Source organism: Rhineura floridana, chromosome 2, assembly GCF_030035675.1.
Source record: "Rhineura floridana isolate rRhiFlo1 chromosome 2, rRhiFlo1.hap2, whole genome shotgun sequence".
Taxonomy (NCBI): domain Eukaryota; kingdom Metazoa; phylum Chordata; class Lepidosauria; order Squamata; family Rhineuridae; genus Rhineura; species Rhineura floridana.
In genome coordinates, this window is record NC_084481.1 from 103,973,421 (window position 1) to 103,994,854 (window position 21,434).

General features: G+C 41.6%; 1 protein-coding gene across 1 annotated transcript in view; it reads left to right on the top strand.

Annotated features, from left to right (window-relative positions):
• Nucleotides 1-20,599: 20,599 nt before the first annotated feature.
• The window catches only part of LOC133376934 (ras-related and estrogen-regulated growth inhibitor-like), a 49,637-nt gene continuing 48,802 nt past the window's right edge, over nt 20,600-21,434 (top strand). Inside the window, exon 1 of the mRNA XM_061609923.1 lies at nt 20,600-21,231. Within this exon, the coding sequence (XP_061465907.1) occupies nt 21,135-21,231 (97 nt within the window). The 5' untranslated portion in view covers nt 20,600-21,134. The remainder of the gene's footprint in view (nt 21,232-21,434) is intronic.

Below are 21,434 nucleotides of genomic sequence, written 5' to 3' on the forward strand. Positions count from 1 at the left end.
CCATATACAGATGCAGATGCAGTCATGTATGGTGGCCCACAAGAAATATGCCTCATGCTGGCTGCCTAGGATTACAGAAATGGGAGGGGGCTAAGATCCTTGCAGGCCCTATATTCACATGCCCTATATTCACAAATTTTGCTGCACTGGCGGTGAAAGGAGCCCAGTATATTTATGAAATGTCTTCTGCCTAGCTAATAGTGGATTCCTGTGCACAAATTTATTTATTTGTTTAATTCATTTGTATACCGCCCCATAGCCGAAGCTGCCTGGGCGTTTTACAACAATTAAAAACATTAAAAACAAATATACAAATATACAAATTTAAAAACACTTAAAAAAAACAATTTAAAAATGCATGCTAAAATGACTAGGAGAAGAGGAAAGTATTGACTTCGCGCCAAAAAGATAACAGTGTTGGCGCCAGGCGCACCTCATCAAAAAGAGGAAGGTTCTAGAGCATAATCATAATATATATCATGAAAATGATGCTTTGATTCTTCCATATGACCCACTTCAGGCTAAAAACGCCACCTATAGGTTCAGATATTCCACAATCTCATAATTGGATCCCATAATCAGATAAACTGACGCTGAGGTCTCACTAAAAAAACACACCAAAAAAGTTAACAAGATTCTTACTTGTTAACATGGTTGATAATATCTCCACAGCACCACAGCCTGTAACAATGCAGGCTAATCATCACCTCTGTCCAGTTCGTGCATGTAATACATTTTGATGAAGTGTGCTCTAAAGCAGAGGTGGGCAACCTATTGTCCTCCCAACGTCATTGTTTTCCATCAGCCCCAGACAGCATGAACAATGGTCAGAGATGATGGCAGGTGGAATTCCCCAACACTTGGAGGGCCATAGATTCCCCATTCCTGCTCTAAAGGTAATGTTATTGCAAACTACACACCCTTTAAAAGTATCACAGCATATTTTGTCTTGATATAAAATTGCTTTTTACTCATTCTGCTAATACCATAATTTAAACCTCTACTTCACTCCTTTAGCACTCAAGTTTAATGAGTTGGATTAGTAACAGTGTTTTTCTTCCACTTCCTGAATCATGCTGATGAAGGGAACAATTTCCCCCCTTGGTCCTCTTTAGTGCAATGTAGAAAAACCACTAAGCCAAACACTAATGAACTGGTAGGAACAGCCAGCATTGTCTCATGGGAGATTCATTCATTGTTTGTCTGAAGAGGTGTCTGTTATTATAACTAACTTTGCAAGAGCAGGTTTGTGTAAGGTGTAAACCTGGTAAAGGAAATGCCATCTTTTTATTCCCCAAAATGCTTGCCTCGGCACAGAATAAAGAAAGAGACAAATTAGGTAAAATGACACTTTCAATGGGAGCAATTTCTATGAGTTTCACAAAACTATTTTTCTGTTAGATTGAGGCTACCAATCAAGTTAAACTGGAGCACTTTACGGGGACTGATCTGGTCACACTGAAGTCATGTACTGCATTCAGGTTATATCTGGTATAATCTAGATGCTAGATTCTAAGGGCTGGTTCACATAGATATGACCATCACATGAGGATTGCAAGTGATGACTGGCATGTATTGAATGGGCCATTATTAATCTTAATATTAAAAGCTGAACATTAACATCACCAGTTATGGAATGCTTTTCAGTGGAATCCATATGTTCTGCTGCCAATCAAGTGTATAGAAATAAGCTATGTTCATGCATGTGTGAATTAGCCCTTACTGATGCTATTCAGATGTTACAATTCCTCAGAGGCATGTAATGAACTATACACACCTAGTCCTCCTTCACTGTCATGGAAGCTGCAGAAAGTCTATGTGAATCTCTCATCCCAAAAGTAGTTGGAGAGAGGATTGCCTTCTAATTAAAATACTTAGGGTTGTGCTCCATCCTTAAAGCCCATGGGAGAAACGTAATATTGTCCAGCTATAGGTAACTATAGCCTGATACATTTTTAAAATTCAGAGTCTGAGACACTCTAGGCATGATCTTTTCTTTCTTGTATGACAGCTTTGCTGAGTGTCCTAGAAGTCTTTCTTCAGCCTGATTTATTTTCTCAGCGTGGCATGAATTCATTCTGTCTCCAAAAAAAAAGAACATTTTACCTCGAAATGAGCGTTGGCTCGAAATGAAAAGGAGTGTGTTTCTACTGGGGTAGAGGAGGACATATGAAGATGAAATCCTTACTGGGAGGGGTAACAGTTTCTCACCCTAGCACATGTCCAGTTAGATCAACAAATTAATGCTTAGTTATGGAAAAAAGAGTGGGCTTTGAGATATACCCAAGAACCAACCCTGATAGCTAAAAACACACAAACTATTGCTAATCTCATTAAAATCAGTGGTAGTGGGTGCTAATCATTCTTTTCACGCATATAGTGTTCAAGGTGTGTATTACCTTGGTCATTTGTTAGATAGGCCTATATCATTATCCCCATGTTACAGATGGGGGCTGAGACCAAGAGGGAGTAAGACTAATTCTATGCATGCTTACTTAGAAACAAGTCCCATTTGGACTTCCCGGAAGATTGCTCCGCCTGTGGCTGCCTCTGAGATGAGCTCTGTCTCAGAGGAAGCTTTTTTCAGTTTAAAATCAGTCAAAAGGGAACTTTGACTGATGTAAATGTTCTCCCAGGCAAGGGTGAACCGAATAGATTATCCACAGAAACTTCGTTGGGCTGTCGGTGGCTGGAATTGATCAGGAATTCCCTGGGAAAGGAAGGCATACCTAGCAGCCAAGGACGGAGTTAGGACTTCCAACAAGCTGGGCTGAAAAAAAGCGAGACTTTTTTCTTTTAAACGATCCACAACAGGCAAGCTTTCTTCTGTCTAATCTTATCATTTGGCTTAAATTACTACAGTAAAAGAGATTTGTTTAAGAATCAGCAATTAAGATACCTGGGTGAGTTACACTTCTCTCTTTTATACAAGGAATTAAGGAGGAGGAAAGAAAATTTAAAAAGCTTATCTTATTTTTTATGGCAAAAAGCAGGCCTGAATTTGGAAACTATAAAGATTAAAACGGATGAGGGGCAACTTACCCGAAGAGAAAATCTGGTTTAGATGATTATTTGATTGATATATGTCTGGGACTACTTTTTCTTGGACTACTTTCTTTAGACAAATCTGCTGTTCATGTATGTTACTAATTGTTCGGCGCTGTGAACCAAATTTGTTTTGCATTCTTGGACGTGCGGGAGATAAGAACTGTGCTGGCCAGATGTCAACAGGCCTGGAATATTAACTCCCTTATTGCTGGAAAAAGAAGCAAATTACTCTTTGCTTGGGAATTGTGGCTATATTGGAAATTTGAAGGGTTTTTTTTTTCAGCTTTAAGAATGACAATCAAAGAAGTGGCAGAGACCCTGGATGTACCCCTGGAAGGGTTTTCCCCTCTGGATATGTTTCAGAAGATAATGGATGAGATTAAGATAACGAAACAAGAACTGGGACAGAGTAGACAAGAGATGGCAACTGAATTTGGTAAAGTGAAACAGGAGTTGAAAGAAATAAAGGATTATATGAGAAAAGAAGCAGATGGACAAGCAATAGAATATGAAAAAGAAATTAAAGGGAAGGAGCAAATTCTGGAGATTGGATCAGATATATCAAATGTGGAATTGGAAAAAGATTTGGACTTTATGGCAAAAATTGAAGGGAGGATGCAAGTCCTGGAGATTGGAACAGATATATCAAGTGTGGAACTGGAAAAATATTTGGAGTTTGTGGATCCTGGAGATAAAGATTACTGTTTGGAATTCGGCGTTGTCCCTGGAGAAATTGATGAAGATATCAGAGATAAAGCTATCAATGTTTCGATGGAATTTCTGGACTGGAATGATTTGATGGAACTTGAAATAGAGAAAATTTATAGAATTAATTCCAGATATGTGACAATGGAAAAACTCTCAAGAGATGTGCTAGTGCATTTCGTAAAAAAGAGGAACACAGATATGACTTTACAACAATATTTCAGCAACACATTCAGAATTGATGGCAAGGAAATATTTGTGATGAAGGAAATTCCCATCAGACTCTTACTATATGACTATGACTATGACAGCAAGATTATTATGGGTGCAAGGATGAAAGTTGGAAGATGGAATTAACACTGATAATGGAAAAATGGCTATTGAAATTACTGGTCCTAGTAGACTTGATGAGATGGATTAATTGACATGTTTATTTGAAGAAAAATCGAGGGATATATTTCTCAAGGAGTGGAAACCTCTCTTTGACTTTTTGTGGAAAGAATAAAGTGATGTTAATGAGATTTGATGATTAATTAAGATAACTACTGGAGGAAAGTGATTTTGTAATATATTAAGAGACAGGTTTGTTATATATCATAGACCTATAACTGATCTGCGACAAATCGGAAGTCAACATTTTATTTTATTGTTTGTTTCTTTTTTGTTTTGTTTTGTTTTGTTTTGTTTTGTTTTGTTTGAAAATCTGAATAAAATTAATGATTAAAAAAAAAGAAACAAGTCCCATTTAAATCACTGGGTCTTACAGTAGGGTAACGTAGAAATGCTTGGACTGTAACTCACCTAAAGCCACTTGGTTCACAGTTGTTATGTGCCTCCAAGTCAACCATGACTTATGGCGACCTTATGAATCAGCGACCTCCAAGAGCATTTGTCATGAACCGCCCTGTTCAGATCTTGTAAGTTCAGGTCTGTGGCTTCCTTTATGGAATCAATCCATCTCTTGTTCGGCCTTCCTCTTTTTCTACTCGGTAATTATCTAAATTCTTTTGCTAGCATAACAACTTCAACTAATACAAGAGGATTTCCCCTCTCCCTCTACAAGCATCCTGCACCATCCCCAAATCTGCTCCAGAGGGAATTCCCAGAACAGGTTTAGGGGGCTTGCAGGGGGAGAACATTCTGTTGAGCAACAAAAAAAATCCATGTGTTGATAGAACATTAGACTTAGCACCATGTAGAATACAATCCCTAATCTCATAGTAGGGAAGCAGATGAATTTTGGAAATGGAGTTCAGAAATGAACTAGCTCAGATTGGAATTCCCTCAATCATCACAGGCCAAGCTGTACTCCCCCATTTAAATGTTGCCTCCCACTTGCGATTGATCAGTGCCAGCCCTCCCGTCTACCAGTCTTCCTTCTCTCTTTTATCCCTACATTTCCAAAAAACAGCACAAAGGGAAAGAGAGAAAGCAGCAGCCAAGGCTAAACACGGTCTGCTTCTGACCTCTTCTGCCACCATTACCCCTTGGAAGTGTAGGGTTTTTAAAAATTCCTTCTGATTCATGGGTCAGAGTTATGCCGAGGACTGTGTCTAAGCCTTCCTGACCTGGTGTCCTTCAGATGTCTTGGAGTGCAACTCCCATCAGCCCCAATCAGCATGGCTGTGCTGGATGGGGCTGTTGGGAGTTGCACTCCTGAAGGACAAGTTAGGGCAGCTGTTCTATGCAGTTTCTCTATAATGAAAACTCCAGAGCATGGCTGATTCTGGGAATTAGACTTTCTTCTTCCTGACTTTGTCACCAGGAGGAACGGGGAAAAAAGCAGTTCCCAGAGTTCCTATTGACAACGAAGATTTGGGGACTGCTCAGATGCTTTCATTGCAGAACGCTGAAAGTGGAGGGATAATCCTCAGGTTTTGCCACTCTCAGGTACTGATTTTTCCTCCGTGCCCCAACTAGTAAGTTTAGGAAAGGGGCAAAGATGAAGTACTCTTGCAGACAGGAGGACTGGTGACTGCAGAGGAACTCCCACTGAGCCTTTTCTGTGAATTCTCCAAAAAGGCTCACATAAGAATCAAGGTGGATGGGTTTTTCCCAACACAACCTCTTAGCTGCTGCCTATATTAGATGAAGACTGAGAGGGTTTGGGAAAAAGTTGACCCAGTTTGACTGGATAATCAAATTAAGATAGCCCTGTTTAATCCTAGTCTTTAAATGAGCCATGCCCCCATTTTGTTAAATATTGCTCCTGTTGTTGGTTTTGTTCATGGCCTTCAAAAATCATGCCTGGTGGCTGTTAACAGAGCAGAACTACATAAACCACCAGAGAATACTCTTTTAAGAATCATACGCAGTCTAATCTCATTGACCTTGGTGACCTAGAGGAAGGCCAGAGCACGGAGATAATTAGAAGTCAGAATGAATGAGGGTACAGTTTAATTAGAGTTATTCTGATACAGGGAATCTCATGAGAAAATCTGGCTAATCAGGAGTTTCAGATCATCATAGTTCAGGTTGGGGAAAGCTGCTGTGTTAGAATGATTACAAAGATTTATGAGAGACGTGCTGAGCCACAATCACAGATAATGGCATTAATAAGATACTTCATTGTACATTCCCTCTGTATATCATTTAATTACGTAGTGGCAGCTTGTCTCAAGCAACTTTCCTCCTTTAAATGTCAGTGATAGTAGAATCAACCTCTGTCCTGAAATAGACATATCAACTAGGAGTATCATGGCTATTGGTGCTCCAAGATTCTACTCTGAAGGCAATTTATTTTATTCATCTGCTTTTTGACAAGAGGTTCTCTCTCTGTTTACATGATAGGCTTTTGAAGAAAAAGTTGTACAGAAGTATGTTGCTGATGATCACGGTTTCTTTCCAGTTTCAGAATATCTCAAGTGGCCCCTACTTCAGGGTTTTACTGTTTGGAACAGACTTATTTTCTTTTGTTGCTTTTCTCTAGTTCTCAGAAACGTTCCATGCTAGTTCCTGCAAACAAACAAAACACCTCTGATCACTAAGCCAATCAGATTAAATTTAATTGTGCAAAATGGATGTGACCTTGTTGAAGGACTCAGAAACCAGCTCCAAGTCTGGAGCCAGGATGTTGCTGCAAAATTTTATTCCATTCACCTTCCTAGGCCTCACCTCTCAGCTCCCTCCCAATCTTATTTTTCATCCTCCCATCCACTTTCCCCAAATGACCTGAATCTTGGTATGAGCCACCTCCTAAAATGGGCTTTTTGGAAATACACAGCTTGCAGGCACGTGACTTGTTTGTACAGCAATTTCTACTTTAATTTTGACTTAAAGTAAATTTCCAAACTACAGCAAAATTTTAAAACAGCAATTAAACCATGACGATCATGTGTCTGAAATACTAATAAAACTGGAAAGCAGATGCAATTTTTCAAAGTTTCTTTTTCAGATCTTAAGATTTCTAAGCGTGTCTCATTATTCTGAGAGCTACTATTAATTTTTTTAAAAACGTGATGATAGCGACAATATATTTATTTACTTATAGAATTTATTTTTGTAAATGTATAAGCTGGCCCTTGGCATAATTCTCCTAGGGTGGCATGCAAGTTATAAAAGCATATATAACAACTAAGCACGAAACAAATAAGTAAAACTGCAGAAGCTTCAGCCATTAGCAGTCAATAAAATCCTACCAACACCATCAGACACCTAAAAGCAGCTACACAACATGCTGGAATGCCTTGGGAAACAAAAAAAGCATTTGTCTGGCATTGAAAGGATATCAAAGTTAGCACTAGGTAAGCTTCCAAATATGAAGCAGCACAATCAAGAAAGCCCTTCTTCTGGTCACCACCCATCTAACTTCAGATGGGGGATCAACTCAAAGGGGGAAGGCCTCCGATGATCATCATAAGATATGGGCAGATTCATGGGGTAGAAGGTGATCTTTCAGGTACATGGGTCCCAAGCAATTTACGACTTTTTAGCTGATTCACAGGGTCGCCATAAGTCATAAATGACTTGAAGGCATATAACAACAACAGGTAGCAGTGGAAGATAAGACTCCAACAGCACCAAGGAGATTTCTGCAACTTCAACATGGTTCTTTCTTAAGTACGCTGTTTCACTGCTTCTGGCCCTCAAACTATGCATATGCAGGTTTTCTGCCTCAGTTAAACTACAGATATCTCTCAGCCTAATCTGCCCCTCAGAGTGAAAACAACAGAGGGGAACTATGACCACCCCAAGGAAGAAGGGCACACTTAAAATGTAGAGGAAGTAATAATGTACAACCATAATGTGAAATCAAATACTTATTGGGACCTGGTATGAAGAAATATTGATATAAGCATGACTGTCAAAGATGTTTATTATATTTACACAACCTGTAAAGATATTTGTAGTGCAATCCTATGGTTGTTTATTCAGAAGCAAGTCCAAATTAAGTTAATGGGGCTTACTCAAACAGGGAAGCGTGCACAGAACTGCATCCTCAAGTGATAAGAAACACTCATGTATGTGTGTGTTGTGTGATTTGCCAGGCATATCCTGTTGTGGGCCGTTATTAGTTGATCAGATCCACATCATTTATTTAAAAATGTTCTTCCCTACTAGGATCCTTCCTAAATTAGGATTGAACTATGTTGTTGTTGTTATATGCCTTCAAGTCGATTACAACTTATGGCGACCCTATGAATCAGCGACCTCCAGGAGCATCTGTTATAAACCACCCTGCTCAGATCTTGTAAGTTCAGGTCTGTGGCTTCCTTTATGAAATCAATCCATCTCTTGTTTGGTCTTCCTCTTTTTCTATTCCCTTCTGTTTTTCCCAGCATTATTGTCTTTTCCAGTGAATCACGTCTTCTCATGATGTGTCCAAAGTATGATAACCTCAGATTCATCATTTTAGCTTCTAGTGATAGTTCTGGTTTAATTTGTTCTAACACCAAATTATTTGTCTTTTTCGCAGTCCATGGTATGTGCAAAGCTCTCCTCCAACACCACATTTCAAATGAGTTGATTTTTCTCTTATCTGCTTTTTTCACTGTCCAACTTTCACATCCGTACATAGAGATCGGGAATACCATGGTCTGAACAATCCTGACTTTAGTGTTCAGTGATACATCTTTGCATTTGAGGACCTCTTCTAGTTCTCTCATAGCTGCCCTCCAAAGTCCTAGCCTTCTTCTGATTTCTTGACTATTGTTTCCATTTTGGTTAATGACTGTGCCAAGGTATTGCTAATCTTTGACAAGTTCAGTGTCCTCATCGTCAACTTTAAAGTTACATAAGTCATCTGTTATTACTTTAGTTTTCTTGACATTCAGCTGTAGTCCTGCTTTTGTGCTTTCCTTTTTAACTTTCATCGGCATTCGTTTCAAATGATTGCTGGTTTCTGTTAGTAGTATGGCATCACCCAACACAAAATTCAGAATCATGCCACTTTAAGCTGTTTTGCAACTGTTTATACTTTCTATAGTTATTGGATTTTAAAGGGATCTATTATTTAAACTGTAATAAATTAACAAATGGGGATAGTATCCAATGAAGTAGTTCTGTTAGTGCAAGGACTTCAGGATGCACAATAGAACTTCCCCTCCCTCTCCTCCCCCCTCCCCATGCTCCTTAAATCTGTTCTGGAGGTTTCCCCTATCCTCTGGAACAGATTTGGGAAAAGGGTGCACAGGGAGAGGAGAGAGAGGGGAAGTTCCATAGCACACAAGGAAATCCTTACACTAATGGAACTACTTGGTTGAATACCACCCATGGTATATTAACTTCATGTTGTTCTGAGCATGTTTTGTCCAGTAAGAACCAATCTTCTATTACCACTAATTTTGAAGCATAATAATACAGTCTGAAAATTAGTAATCCGATCCTGCCATGGTATTTAGACACGAATAAAGCCTTTGCAGTCATCCTTGGGTTCCCATTCCAAATAAATTTCAGAATAGTTTTCTGCCATGAGTCTAAAATGATTCAATCATGCTTCTTTAATCATGTCTGTTCATACAGAGGAACAATATTGGATCTAGATTCTTCTTGGTCAAAGCAATTTTGCCCAACCATGATTTGCCTGATTGTCTTTCACAGTGTTTCCTAGTAATTTCTGATAGTTATCACAATCGTCAGCATAAAGTTGCATTTTCAACCTTTGTTTTCTCTAAGTGAACCCCCACAATATATTATCAAGTTAAGGAAGCCCTTCTTGTTTGGTCTAATGGGACTGTAAAGAATGGTCTAAAGAATGCTAAACCATTTAAGGTAAAAACCATCTTGAACTGAGCCTGAAGTCAATTCAAACACTTGAGTGCTGGTGCTGTCTCCAGTGATCCACCCTGCCAGGAGGGAGCCACCACTCCAAACCATCATCAATGGGCACTGTAGAAGTCTACCTATTAGATTATGAAGGCATGAATGATGGTCGCTAGATCTAAACATGAAAGAAAATGTCATCGGTGCCATGGATTTTTCTCTTTGTAGATAATGAACTAAAGTTGGTAACCTGATTGATTGCATGCAAGTTTCACATACCAAACAGATGAGCTTACACACTTGCTCAAGCCTGTAAATTATGCTCTGTGGTGATATACAGCTGCTTGAATTGTTCCCAATGACAGGATGCTATAAAAGGAAAACAGCTGGGAAATATGAAAACTACAAGTTAGAAAATGGCTTGTAAGTTGTTTGGTGTCATCCTTATTTATTATGCTGATTTAAAATATAAACAGTATTCAAATCCTGTTTGGAAAAACATGCAGCTGACTGAATACAAAGAAATAACAGCTATATCATCATGGTTTATTTGTATGCCACCTTTCTATAGTAATCTATGCTCAAGGCAGCTCACAACATGAAAAGAGTTACATAATTCATTGTTCCAAAACAGAATTCAAATAGTCAAACAATGTTAAAGAAAACATCTTAAGATATATACAATTGAAACAATACCATTATAATTCATAATAAAGTCCACAAGCAATACAAAAACATAATCCCAATAACAGCAAAAATAACTGTCCAGCAGAATTAAATGTTGTCCCAAACAGAAGCCTCTAAACAACACCCCAAAGTCAAGAGGGGCACCTTCAGGTAGCAGCAACATTTATAGCTGCTACCATCAGTCAGGGTCCCGCCCTCCCAGGCTAAGTGGAAAGAAGCGAGCAAGCAGGGAGAGGATCTTGCAGCACTCACAGTCGAGGTGAAAAGTGTTATAAAAATGCATCAGTATGCACAAAGTCCTCCAGCAACCTCTTGGCCATATTGAGTGTGGAATTCAGAACACTCAACTCTGTTTTTCTAGTTCTGAAAAAGAGCAGGATAAATTTATGAATGAGTTCTACTATGGCACCTTAGTTGTAACCTCTTGGAGTGAACAAGCCTATTTCCCCCTCCCTAAAAATGTTGATGGAAGTTCCCCCTTTTATCTGCAACATCAGACCAGTTTACAATTGGAGATTGGAGGGTGTGTGTGTGTAGATTTAAGATTACCTAATATGACACTTTGTAAAGAATGCTATGCCAGGATGGTGGAACAATGGACAAAGCTGCAATGCAACTCTACGGAATAATGTGTGCAGTTAAAAAAAAAAGATGGCAGTAGTTTTTCATCTCCCCTTTTATTCCCAATCATCATCATCACCATTATTATTATTATTATTATTATTATTATTATTATTATTATTATTATTATTATTATTATTATTATTATTATTATATAATAACAATAACAATAATAATTATGTTAAATTTCTTACTTGCTTTACTTACATAAGTCCCAGGGCAAGTTACAACTATTTAAAATGCAGTATTAAAAATAGTTTAAAACAAATTAGGTGAGTCCTAAAAATATATTTCATGCATGTCAAAACTAGGATACAGAGGTGTGTCTTCATATGACAGAAACCCCATCATGAAGGTGCCAAGTGCACCTGTGGGGAGGGAATCCCACAAGCTAGGAAGTGCCACAGAGAATACCCTCTCCTGGGCCACCCCACCCCCCAATTCCTGAGAGTGGTGGAACTACCGAGAGAGCCCCATTAACAGTGGAGTACAAGCAATTGAAATGAAGTTATTTATGGTCATATTTTACATCTTGATTTGTTTGGAATTGTGGGGTAGGGTGGTGGTAGAACCAGCATAAATAAAATAGTGATGCAAGCTGAAAAGGCTAAAGAAGGTTTAGGAGTACCAAATATAAGAATATACTGCCTTGCAAACTGTTTATTGAATGGCTTAACAAATCAGAAAAACTACTCTAGATAAGACAAGCCTTAAGTGTTATCAAAGCCTTGTTATGAGCTGATACAAACCATCAGAAGAAAGTGTGTACCAAAACTTATCCTGAAGATAGGGAACCAGTATAGATTAAGCCCAGTTAAGCAAGCTGTAGCTCATGGGGAATTCAGTTCTGTTCTATTGTGAAAATGTTTATATAGTTTATAGTCCTATATAGGTACAAAGATTGTTCTTTTTTTCTAAAGTGAGGGTGGACTTGATTAAACCATCTGTGTCCCCTAATTGGCAATGATACAAGCTATTTTAATTAGGTATTGGTATTGAGTATGAATAATGGAGTCAGTTGTATTGTATAATGCTATTGCTTTAGAGCAAGAAGTTCCTTCGATTCCCCAGTTCTCATCTACTCTAGCCCTGCATTTCCTGGAATTCTGATCACAGAATAGTAAAACTATAATAAAACGTGGGGCCTACCTCACTCTTATTCCTTCAAGGGTTTATATTTAGACTGTGTTAAAGAGTCAGGTGTGTATGTGTTACCTGCTCTATAGAGCAGTGGTGGGCTGATTTCAGACTTGTCGTATCTACTTTTTTTTTTTTTTACTAGAGCCCAAGATCCACCAACCAAAGCTCAGTTAAGATTAAAGAGGAGGATACATTTGAACACATTCTGATCCTAGGAATTTGTTTTCAGTATCAGAATTAGAAAAGATAATAATGCTTGGAAAAACAGAAGGAAGTAGAAAAAGAGGAAGGCCAAACAAGAGATGGATTGATTCCATAAAGGAAGCCACAGACCTGAACTTACAAGATCTGAATGGGGTGTTTCATGACAGATGCTCTTGGAGGTCGCTGGTTCATGGGGTCGCCATAAGTTGTGGTCGACTTGGAGGCACATAACAACAACAACAACATCAGAATCGAACTGAGCTCACAGTCCTTTCACACATGTTTACTCCAGATTCACTTTCTTCATTTCAGCAGCCTACTTTAGGTGGGAAAAGTCATTTTGTTGCTATTATCATTAAACAACTGAGAGTCTAAAACTTTTGGTGATCTACAGCAAATCATTCAGAAATCCACCAGTAGATCCTGATCTACATTCTGCCTACCTCCGCTCTAACTCAGAGGTGGCCAGACTTCAGGCTTGTGGGAGCTGTATTGACTTTTACTACAATCCCAACCAAAGCCAGGTGCAAAATAGTGACATGGAGGATGAGAACAGACATCTGTTCGCATCCTCAGTTCAGGAAATTATTTTTAGTACCAGAAATGATCCATGATCCTTTCACACAAATGTCCACTTCTGGTTCTCCCCACCCCACCCTTCTTTGTTTCTGCACCCTGTCTGATCTTCTGCAAATCACCCAGAGATACTGGTACTGAGGAGGCCAGTCCCGTGTTACTGTAGAAGTCACTGATCTGGACTGGATGCATTTCCTGAGTGGAAGGAGCTAAGTCTAGAGCAGTGACACAACAGGCAGCCTTCTCAGGGATGGTTGGGGAGGTCAAAAGCAGATCATTCATTTACTCATCAAGGATGAGTGAATGATCCACACACTCCTGATAGAGCAGGATTCTCTCTCTCAGCAGATGCTGACTGGATCATGGCAAAGCCAGAATAGTAACGCATGCAGAGATGCCACAGACAACCTCCTTTGTGGGTAGATATTTTGGGCTCCTAGGAGATATTAATGATGTAATTTAAGTTAGTTTGTTGTAGTGCTGAAAGCGTTGGACCAAGGTCAGGGAGATTCAGGTTCAAATCCCTACTCAGCCATGAAGATTGCTGGGTGACCATAGGCCAGTCACCATCTCTCATCCCAATTTACCCCATAGGATTATTGAGAGGATAATATGTAGGAGATGGGACCCATGTATGCCTACCTGCACTTCTTGGAAAACAGACAGGATAAAAATGTTATAAAGAAAGAAGTGCATTCTCACAATTCACAGGGATGGGAAACACGTGGCCTTCCAGATGGTGCTGGACTACAACTCTCATAATCCCTGACCATTGCACATGCTAGCTCAGGCTGATAGGAATTGGGGTCCAACAACATCTGGAGGGCCACAGTGTGCCCAGCCCTGAATGACAGGTTGTTCACTGACAGTATTCAATCTAGAAATGACAATACCAGCCCCACCACTTTTGTCATTCTCTGTTCTAACCATTGTATTGTACTGCCTCCAGAGAATCTTATAGGCTTTAATGTTTGCAGACAAAGCAAGTATCTGAATTCTAAACCCAGGGTGTTGGGTCCATTTATGTGTGCACATGGCTCATCCTTGGCTGCCAGGATGGAAGATGAATTTAACTCAACATTGGCCTCCCTCTACCTTTTATGGGGATATTTTCAAAAATGTGTACACTACACTAAACACTGTGGAATATCTGCGAAGATCTCTCTCTCTCTCTCTCTCTCTCTCTCTCTCTCTCTCTCTCTGTGTGTGTGTGTGTGTGTGTGTGTGTGTGTGTGTGTGAGAGAGAGAGAGAGAGAGAGAGAGAGAGAGAGAGAGAGAGTGTAAAGAGCGAAAGGAGAGAAACATTAGGGTCAGTTTCTGGAGCCAGGTTGGTAAAGGAAATAAGCGGTGCTGCTTTGTAAACAGAATCCATGTTGCCCTGTTACAGCCATGCTGTACTTCATAACCGTACATGGCAAAAGAAAGGCTCTATTACAAAAAAGAAAAGAAAAAAAACATTGGAGGTAGAATTATGAAACTCTGGGAGTCAGTTTCATTTGTAAATGTCATGCAGTTGTGGTTCTCAACCCAGTCTGTTCAGTGTCTGCTCTGCTCACATTGTCCTTTGTATGGCAAAAGGATCTGCTGCCTGCAAGAAATGTAATACCACCGCATCTATTGGAATTATTGGAAGGTACCTGAAATGTTTAGATAATCCTAAAGCTGCCTAAACAAGAGTGCTGCTTAAATAGGGTTACAGAAGGAAGAGGAATGCAAGCTAACGTAGATAACTTGGATCAAAAGTAAAATAATGTTAAGAAACCCTGGGAGGCAGGCTCTTGGATACTAATGGCGTAACAAGAAAATAAATGTTTGTAGGCAGAAGTCATTTTCAGCTATGCAACAATCTCTTGTTTACAAAACAGAGACTAACAGCCCAATTTACAAAGCTTTTAGGATGGCGTCTTGAAGGCTGCTGCAATCCTAAGTGGAGCAAAAGTCCCACTGAATTCAATAAGACCTTTTGTTGTTGTTATGTGCCTTCAAGTCGATTAGGATCAAAGACCTCCAATAGCATCTGTTATACTTCTGCATAAACATGCATAGGGTTGGGTTCATGCAGCTTCTGAATCCCTTGCTCAAGATCTGGATGCCCCCCCCATTTGTCTCTCTTTAGAAATCAGTGAAGGGTCCAGGGGGGTCCTGCAGCTTAAGGGATCAGGTGGGGAAAGGAAGGAAGTTACGGTGGGAGGATTAAAAGTGACCAATATATGTTGTTAATTTGTAAGGTTTTGGAATCAGGAGTTATAGACCAAGGGTGGGGAGCCTTTTGGGTACAGTATTCATAGCATTAATTTAGTATTGGCCAGCAGGCTGCAACCAAAAACGTACATGTGCTTTCTCCCACATGCACTCTTTCCAACAAAGAAGCTGCTGCTCAGAGAATGCGTGTACACTGAACCAAGCCAGTGCTGCCTAGAGGATCATCAAATGATGAAGCAGAGGAAGGCACTTCCTGCTCTCATGCTCCTTCCCTGTGGTAGGACCCCTGCTCAGACCTGATACTCGCATCATCCCTGACCATTGGCCATGCTGACCAGAACTGATGGGAGTTGGGGTCCAGCAACATCTGAAGGACCAAAGATCCTTCATTTCCCTGCTTTAGAAAATGGCACCCCTGGCTGACACTTCTGAAGCTGAACCAAAACAGGTTTAAGGGAGCGAAATTCACAACTATGAGAATCCCATCCCTGAATTCAATTTTCAGTACCAAGGATCAGCTCTAGAATATCTGACATAATATGGTGGTCCTGACCATGTACAGAGTGAATTGCTTTCACCACAGAGTACTCACAGCTTTCAACCACACATCTGCTCTCCACATTTGGGAAGCCCTGCTCCATGATCACATATAGGACTATTTATTTTGGATGGGAAGGTGTTGCATCCAGGCAGGACTCTCTCTCTCTCTCTCTCTCTCTCTCCTGTTTAGAAATGAAACCATCAGGGCGCCTGAGAATGCTGCAAATTGAAGGAGTAGACTGGCAAAGAGAAGACGTACAATTTGGCTGGAGAGCCTGAAGTTTACCATTGTTTACTATTGTAGATATCATGACCTTTTGGAAATCACTGTCTTTTAAGTCTCAGATCTCCACTTTAATTAGTGGATTTAATTAGTGGATGCTATTGAACCAAAAAATGTGCACAGCAGAACCTAAGCTCCTCCTCCTAAAATTATCTTTATGCACATAAGATTCATTTATGTCAATGAGATTAGCATGCATGGAAATGCGTTTAGAACTAAAGACTTGCTAGGGCTACTGTCTTCAAAACTCTTACAACAACCATTCCCTTTATGTCAGTGAGACTTTCCAAAAGATGTGATTTGAGGATGAAAACAGTATTTTTTTTCTTCAAGTTACAATGCAAGAATCTCTTGTCCCTTTGAATACCCACAAAAAGATAACGCACAGCTTCCTCACAATATAGGTTCCACTTGGGGTCAGATCCATACTTTAAAACATGCCTGAATAACTGACGACCAAGCCAAATGCAGCCATGAATTATATCATGCCTAGCGTTTGACATCTGCTCTTGTTACAGACCCAACTGAAGGAGCAAGAAAAGGCAATGAAGAGTATGATGGGCTACGTTATATGGCTGATAGTCTTTGTTTAGTTTGGTGGGTCATAAATTGTGCAAGACTGCCCTAAAATGAATTCAGGAACTCACAGATGTGACCACTGGCAAAATCTCCATTTTACCTTCCTTGTGGGCATGCACAGGCATGAAAGAGGCTTGCATCTCTCAGCTCCAGAAAGGATAACATCCAAATCAGCCTTGTCAGTTCCTTTACAAATCCCGGTGGAGGAAATACAGTCTTTGGATGCAAATTGTTTGTGGTCCCATTTATCTTGTGGCATTTCTTTGCAAGCCCGGTTCTGTGGGAAACATTTTTTCAAGTTCTACTTGCATTTCTCCCTAGGCTTTGTGATTTATCTTTTGCATTGCAAGGCAAATTTGCATAACACTCATTGGATTCCCATCTTCAGAGCTGCTGGTTTCCGTCTGGGTCCTATGGAGGCAAAGAAGCATTTGATACTTTCTCTTCTTCTTCCATAGCTGGAAGCAAGAATCAGCATTATTGGACGAGGGGTAAGTTATATGAATTAATGATAAATTCATCAGTCAGCAAGAACCAGGCCTGTTCTCTTTCAGCCTACTATTGCTCAGTCTATATGATGCAGGACACGTTTTGAGTTATCTTATATCTTAGTTAAGTAAACACACTTTTGATGATACTGCAGATATATAAATCCAGAGTGTTTCTAGAGCACTTTCCATCTCTAACAGGTAAAGTTGTCAACTTTCCCCCCAGCAAACTTTCTGCAAACAGAAATTCAGCATCTGAACTTTTTCCTGCATTTATTTATTTTGTTTATTACATTTATATCCCATCATTCCTCCAAGGAGCTCAAGGTGGTATACAAACAGGGTTCTCCCCCTCCCAATTTTATCCTCACAACAACCCTGTGAGGTAGGTTAGGCTGAGAGACAGTGATTGGCCCAAGATCACCCAGTGAGGTTCAGGGCTGAGTGGGAATTTGAACCCTGGTGTCCCAGACCCAGTCTGACACTCTATGTGCAATCCATAGTCCATGTCCTGGCTCCCAACCAAGAAGCAGACTCAGGAAACTGGATTTTCTGCATGAAGCTTTTATTCAAGAATTCAGTACAGGAAACACAGCATTACACTCTAGGCATAAATCAGGATACAGGAATACCCTGGGGTTATCTCAGGATACAACTAGGCATTGTGGAGGTGGCAAAGACCTTGTCACAACAGAGAATCACAAGCATTGCTGAGCTTATATGTCAGAGAGCAATGAACTCTGCCCACTACAAGTTAATTTGAGCACCTTGTGACCTCTGCTGTAACAGCTTGTTCTAGGAGCAGAAAGAACTCTAATTTATTTGTGAGCATCTCTAAGCAAGCCCAACCTTGGCCAAAATGTTATTTCAGATTCCAATAAACTTCTTTCACTTTCAGCTCTTTGGAAGACTCCAGCAAGTTCATTAGAGTTTATTATTTCAGAAGTGAGGTCTGGGCTGGATGCCAGTGCTGCATCCTCCCTGTCAGTCATCGGAGGGGGGAGGTTGAGGGCTTTCCTTAGCAGAAACATTAACAGGACTACTAAACATGGAGCATCCAAAGATTTCTGGAAACATCTTTCCCAAGGTTAGCCCCCTTCCCAATATCATCCTTCTCCCAATCCCACCAGGGACTCTCAATGGGGCCCATGATAGTTCATCTATATGCTAGAAAAGCTACACCTGATAAATTTCTGCCCATCATATAGTTAAGACCTCTATAAGGGGAAAGGTGACAATTTGACTCCAAGGTTCTATATGCATGCGATAGCTATTGGAAATCTGGCACCACATGACAGCTTCTAGCCTATGGTCATCACGTTTTGGCATTCCACTGCAAAGTCTCACAACTGATGTTTGCTGTGACATTCTAGACGTGCAAATACACACTTGGTGGAAGTCTGTATACACGGGATTTTCAATGGATTCCAGCATATACCTATCCAGACCCTGAAGTCATATTTGGAGGCTTTTCTCCAGGTGCCACTGTCAAGTGAGGTGTGGTGGGTGGCAGGGTTTATTCTAATGTGCAGCTAGACACATTATGTGCAGTGTAAAAAACAACTGTGCAGTGTGAAATAAATTGTTGTGCAGTTGGGCAGATGGGATTTAATAAAGAGCTTGGTAGTTTCTAAAAAAGAAATAGATGAGAAAAGATAAAAAGAAATAGAAAATGAAGATGAACACTAGTTCCTTTCAAATCTCCATAACCTTACATTAATAGTATATTATGGGACTAATTACTTGGCTAGTTCAGGGGCAGGCAGTGTACCAGCTGCTTGTGCACAGGAAAAAAGCGTAGAATAAACCCTGACAGGTGGCCCCAAAGAGAAGGCCTTCTCAGTGGCAGCATTCCTTGCTGTGGAATGTACTCCCCAGAGAGGTTTGCTGGTGGCTAGTTTGTACGCTTTTTGGCACCAGGTAATTTTTTTTTAAAATTCTCCCAGGCTTTCCGGATTGTTATGTGCTTCCTTGGCTAATATCATGCGTTCAAGTGGCTGTTGTTGGACACTGAAACACACATTAGGTACATGTCTTAGGGAAAGAGAGATACACATACCTTCACTTTGGGCATCTCCCAGATCCTCAGTAGAGAGCCAGCAACATGTATTGCAAAACCCAAGCATGTCCTGCATCTCTGTTGACAACAGAGCCTGGGACTGCTAAAAATTCACATCCAAACTTAAAACCATATGGAAAGTGAAGCTGGTGTGTGGCTGCTATCTCTACTGTGGCAGAGCTTCTGTGCCAGAGCAAGCTGAAAATCAACACATGCATTTCCACTTATAATTGGGAGGCAGCAATAGGAAAAGAATGACCTGTTTAGTGCCTTTCTCTTGCAGCTGTCAATAGGAGAAAAGCCTAAAATGGTGTCATATTATTAGAGTACAGTAAACTGCTTCACTGTATAAAGTACGCTAATGATCCTAATTTGTTCTTACCCATACATGCATGCACCCTGTAAAATATGTATATTTTATCGTAATGGATATTTTGCCATTTTGAAGAGAGCAGTAGGGAAGCACCCAAGACCAGTGTGGGGCGTGCTAATGTCTGGACAGGGGGTTGATTCTGGGTGCTCCAGCCTTGACTGTAATTTGTTGGCTGTTACAGTTCTTGGAAACTGCAAAAGACTGATCTGCAAGTTGGGGCTACATTGTTCATACCTGCATGGGCGACATCCCTTAAGTCCAATCGATGTAACCAACATGAAGTTCAGTTTCGTCACCCGCGGCCTGAACTGGGATAGCGTTCGCTTGTTTTTATCCCACTGCAAGTTGCAATTAGCTTGCCAGTGCCAGGTCAGCACCGCTTTGCGAACGATCCCTGCAACTTACAAACATTTAATGTGAATTATCATAGTCTGCCCTTTTTGCATTTCATTTCCCTCCAAACTCAATACTTACACACACCCCTCCCCAGAGTGTGTACGTATATCTGCCAACTTAGGATAATACTTCACACATCAGATGGCAGCGTGCTTTTACGCCACAAGGGAGCGCCAACCTTTTTGAACCCAGGGACGCTTTTGCAAACTGGAGAAACTGTGGCGGGCACTGCACACACTCACACCCAGTCCCACACCCAGAACACAACCTCTTTTATTAGGTACAACATTGCGCCCGCCGGCTCCACACATCTGTGAGGCTTTAAGGTGCCACATTGCTGCTGCTGCAACAGCCAAACACCCATCGCGAAGCGATTCCATTCAGGGAAGGAAGCCACTATTGGACGGTGGGGACACCAAGCGACGAGGGCGGAGTGGAAGCACGTGTGCGAACTCGCTCGCACTCCACCGCTTTCTCGTTCCGTCCGACGGTTAACGACGCGCGGGGGGGGCGTCTATGGAGAGCCCCTCGCCCTCCTGAGGTGACAGGGGAGGCGCGCTCGCAGCCGCCGCCGCGACGGACTGCCTGAGCTGAGCAGCTCCCTTTGCTGATGATGTCACGGGCAGGGTTGTTCCGCAGCTGACTCCCGAAGACCCCGGCGGAAGCTGGAGAGATCAGCCAGCCAGCCAGCCGCCCGCGGGCGGTGCAGCCCCTCCATTCCCTCCTGCCCGGTGGGCACGTTGAGACTTGCAGCTAGTCTTTGCATTCAGCCTCTCGGTTCTGAGGGTGCACAAGGGCTCCTGTTTCTCTCCCGCCCTCCTTTGACCTTAGAGGCTGTGCGATCCGCGGAGGGGCGGGCAGCAGCCGTCGGCGCACCCTGCAGCCCCTCCTGGGCGGAGCTCGCCTTTTCGCTCTTCAGAGAGCCGCCGGCACCCGCCTGCCGCTTGCCAGGGAGCGGAGCTGGGACTGAGGCGCATGGAGATCGCGGCAACGTCTTGACCGTCGACTGCCCCGCGGAGCGCCTGCTTCGCCATGAGCTTCCCTCGGCCCTTGCGCCGATCCGTGAGCCTGAGCCCGGCTCGGACCCTCAGGCTGGTTGTGCTGGGACAGGGCGCCGTGGGCAAAACAGGTACCGGATCCCCATCCACTTCCTCGGCGGGGGGGGGAGCGGGGGACTGTCCTTAACCGCAGGGGACCGGCTACCGTCGGGAGGCAGGGAGGATTGTTTTGCCATCCAAACCCCGATCTCTCCCTCCCGGCGTGGGCAACCCGCGCCCTTCCTCCACGTGGAGGGCTGACTGACCCTTGTGGTAGTAGCCCTCGCTCTCCACC